This window comes from Cricetulus griseus, unplaced genomic scaffold (genome assembly GCF_003668045.3).
Source record: "Cricetulus griseus strain 17A/GY unplaced genomic scaffold, alternate assembly CriGri-PICRH-1.0 unplaced_scaffold_25, whole genome shotgun sequence".
In the NCBI taxonomy this organism is placed as follows: Eukaryota; Metazoa; Chordata; class Mammalia; order Rodentia; family Cricetidae; genus Cricetulus; species Cricetulus griseus.
Window position 1 is genome coordinate 110,379 of NW_023276975.1, and position 3,062 is coordinate 113,440.

General features: G+C 65.3%; 1 protein-coding gene across 1 annotated transcript; it reads right to left on the minus strand.

Moving 5' to 3' along the window:
* Positions 1-568: 568 nt before the first annotated feature.
* LOC113838464 (protein TsetseEP-like) lies at positions 569-1,549 on the minus strand. Its single transcript, XM_027434139.1, has 3 exons — positions 1,326-1,549; positions 998-1,291; positions 569-779 (listed from the first exon to the last, which is right to left on the minus strand). Exons 1-3 carry the CDS (start codon positions 1,547-1,549, stop codon positions 569-571), a joined length of 729 nt encoding a protein of 242 aa, XP_027289940.1.
* Between the last annotated feature and the right edge of the window lie 1,513 nt (positions 1,550-3,062).

The following is a 3,062-nucleotide window of genomic DNA, read 5'->3' on the forward strand; positions in this document are numbered from 1 at the left end:
GTAGGGTCCGGGTACGGGTCCAGGATCGGGTCAGGTCCAGGTCCAGATCGGGTCCGGGTTTGGGTCCAGGATCGGGTCCGTGTCCGGGTCCAGGATCGGGTCTGGGTCAGGGTGCAGGATCAGATCCGGGTATGGGTCCTGGATCGGGTCCGGGTCCGGGTCCAGAATAGGGTCTGGTGACAGGATAGTGTCCGTGTCCGGGTCCAGACTCGAGTCCGGGTCCAGCATAGGTTCTGGGTCCGGTTCCAGGGTAGGGACCGGGTCCGGGTCTAGGATGGGGTCCGTGTCCGTGTACAGATCAGGTCCGGGTCTGGGTCCAGGATCGGGTTTGTGTCCGGGTCCAGGATCGGGTCCGGGTCCGGGTGCAGATTAGGGCCTGGGTCCAGGATCGTGTCCGGGTCCGTATCCAGGATCGGGTCTGGGTCCGTGTCCAGATCGGGTCCGTGTCTGGGTCCAGGTTCGGGTCCGTGTCCAGGTCCAGATCAGGTCCGCGTCCGGGTCCAGGAGAGGGTCCGGGTACAGGATAGGGTCTGGGTCCGGGTCCTTAATTGGGTCTGGGTCCGAGTCCTTAATTGGTTCCGGGTCCTGGTCCGGGTGCAGGATCGGGTCTGGGTCCGGGGCCAGATCGGGTACGGGTCTGGGTCAAGGATCGGTTCCGTGTCCGGGTCCATATCAGGTCCGGGTCTGGGTCCAGGAACGGGTCCGGGTCCGGGTCCAGTATCGGTTCCTGGTCCGGGTCCAGGATCGGGTCTGGGTCTGGTTCCAGAACGGGGGCGGGCCTGGGTGCAGGATCAGGTCCGTGTCCTGGTCCAGATCAGGTCCGGGTCTGGGTCCAGGATCGCATCCACGTCTGGGTCCAGGATCGGGTCCGGGTCCAGGATCGGGTCCGGGTCCGGGTCCAGGATCGTGTCCGGGTCCGTGTCCAGGATCAAGTCCGGGTCCGGGTCCAGATCGGGTCCAGGTCTAGGTCAAGGATCGGGTCCGTGTCCGGGTCCACATCGGGTCCGGGTCTGTGTCCAGGATCGGTTCCGGGTCCGGGTTCAGGATTGGGTCAGGGTCCGGGTCCAATATATGGTCCGGGTCCGGGTCCAGGATAGGCTCCCGGTCCAGGTCCAGGGTAGGGTCCGGGTACGGGTCCAGGATCGTGTCCGGGTCCGTGTGCAGGATCGGCTCATGTTCCGGATCCTGGATCGGGTCCGGGTCCGGGTCCAGGATAGGGTCTGCGTCCAGGATCGTCTCCGGGTCAGAGTCCAGGATCAGGTCCGGGTCCAGGTCCAGATCGGGTCCGGGTCTAGGTCCAGGATCGGGTCCGTGTCCAGGTCCACATCGGGTCCGGTTCTGTGTCCAGGATCGGGTCTGGGTCCGGGTCCATGAACGGGTCTGGGTCCGGGTCCAATATATGGTCCAGGTCTGGGTCCAGGATAGGCTCCTGGTCCAGGTCCAGGGTAGGGTCCGTGTACGGGTCCAGGATCGGGTCGGGTCCGGGTCCATATCTGGTCCGGTTCTGGGTCCTAGATCGGGTCCGGGTCCGAGTGCAGGATCGGCTCATGATCTGGGTCCTGGATCGGGTCCAGGTCAGGGTCCAGGATCGAGTCCGTGTCCAGGATCGGGTCCGGGTCCGGGTGCAGTATAGGGTCCGGGTCCGTGTCCAGGATGAGGTCCGTGTCCGGGTCCAGGTCGGGTCCGGGTCTAGGTACAGAATAGGGTCCGTGTCCGGCTCCACATCGGGTCCGGGTCTGTGTCCAGGATCGGGTCCGGGTCCGGGTTTAGGATCGGGTCAGGGCCGGATCCTGCATCAGGTCTGGGTCCGGGTCCAGGAACGGGTCTGGGTCCGCGTCCAATATATGGTCCAGGTCCGGGTCCAGGATAGGCTCCCGGTCCAGGTCCAGGGTAGGGTCCGGTTACGGGTCCAGGATCGGGTCGGGTCCGGGTCCAGATCGGGTCCCGGTCTGGGTCCAGGATCGGGTCTGTGTCCGGGTCCAGGATCGGGTCTGGGTCAGGGTGCAGGATCGGGTCAGGGAATGGGTCCTGAATCGGGTCCGGGTCCGTGTCCAGGATATGGTACGGGTCCGGGTCCAGGATAGGCTCCCGGTCCAGGGACAGGGTTGGGTCCATGTCCGGGTCCAAGATCGGGTCCGCGTCTGGGTCCAGAATCGGATCTGTGTCCGGGTGCAGGATCGGTTCTGGGTCCAGATCCTGCATCGGTTCCGGGTCCGGGTACAGATCGGGTCCGGGTCTTGGTCCAATATCGGGTCCACATCAGGTCCGGGGCTGTGTTCAGGAATGTGTCCGGGTCTGGGTGCAGGATCGGGTCAAGTTTCGGATCCTGCATCATGCCCGTGTCCGGGTCCAGGAACGGGTTCCGGTCCGGGTCCAGGATAGGGTCTGGATCAGGGTCCAGGATAGGCTCCCGTTCCAGGTCCATGGTAGGGTCCGTGTCCGGGTCCAAGATCGGGTCCGTGTCTGTGTCCATATTGGGTCCGGGTCTGGGTCCAGGATTGGGTCTGGGTCCGGGGCCACATCGGGTACGGGTCTGTGTCAAGGATCGGTTCCGTGTCCGGGTCCATATCAGGTCCGGGTCTGGGTCCAGGAACGGGTCCGGGTCCGGGTCCAGTATCGGGTCCTGGTCCGGGTCCAGGAACGGGTCCGGGTCTGGGTCCAGGAACGGGTCAGGGTCCGGATCCTGCATCGGGTCTGGGTCCGGGTCCAATATATGGTCCAGGTCCGGGTCCAGGATAGGCTCCCGGTCCAGGTCCAGTGTAGGGTCCGGGTACGGGTCCAGGATCGGGTCGGGTCCGGGACCAGATCGGGTCCGGGTCTGGGTCCAGTATCGGGTCCGTGTCGGGGTCCAGGATCGGATCCGGGTCAGGGTGCAGGATGGGCTCCGTGTATGGGTCCTGGATCGGGTCCAGATCCGGGTCCAGGATATGGTACGGGTCCGGGTCCAGGATAGGCTCCCGGTCCAGGTCCAGGGTTGGGTCCATGTCCCGGTCCAAGATGGGGTCCGCGTCCGGGTCCAGGATCGGATCTGTGTCCGGGTGCAGGATCGGGTCTGGGTCCGG

Coding starts and splice junctions, on each gene's coding strand:
- LOC113838464 (XM_027434139.1), bottom strand. CDS start 1,549: ATGAGCCGATCCTGCACTCGGACCCGGACCCGATCTAGGACCCAGAAC. Junction 1,292..1,325: donor GACACAGAACCGGACCCGAT/GTGGACCTGGAC, acceptor TCCTGGACCTAG/ACCCGGACCCGATCTGGACC. Junction 780..997: donor GACACAGACCCGGACCCGAT/GTGGACCCGGAC, acceptor TCCTGCACCCAG/GCCCGCCCCCGTTCTGGAAC.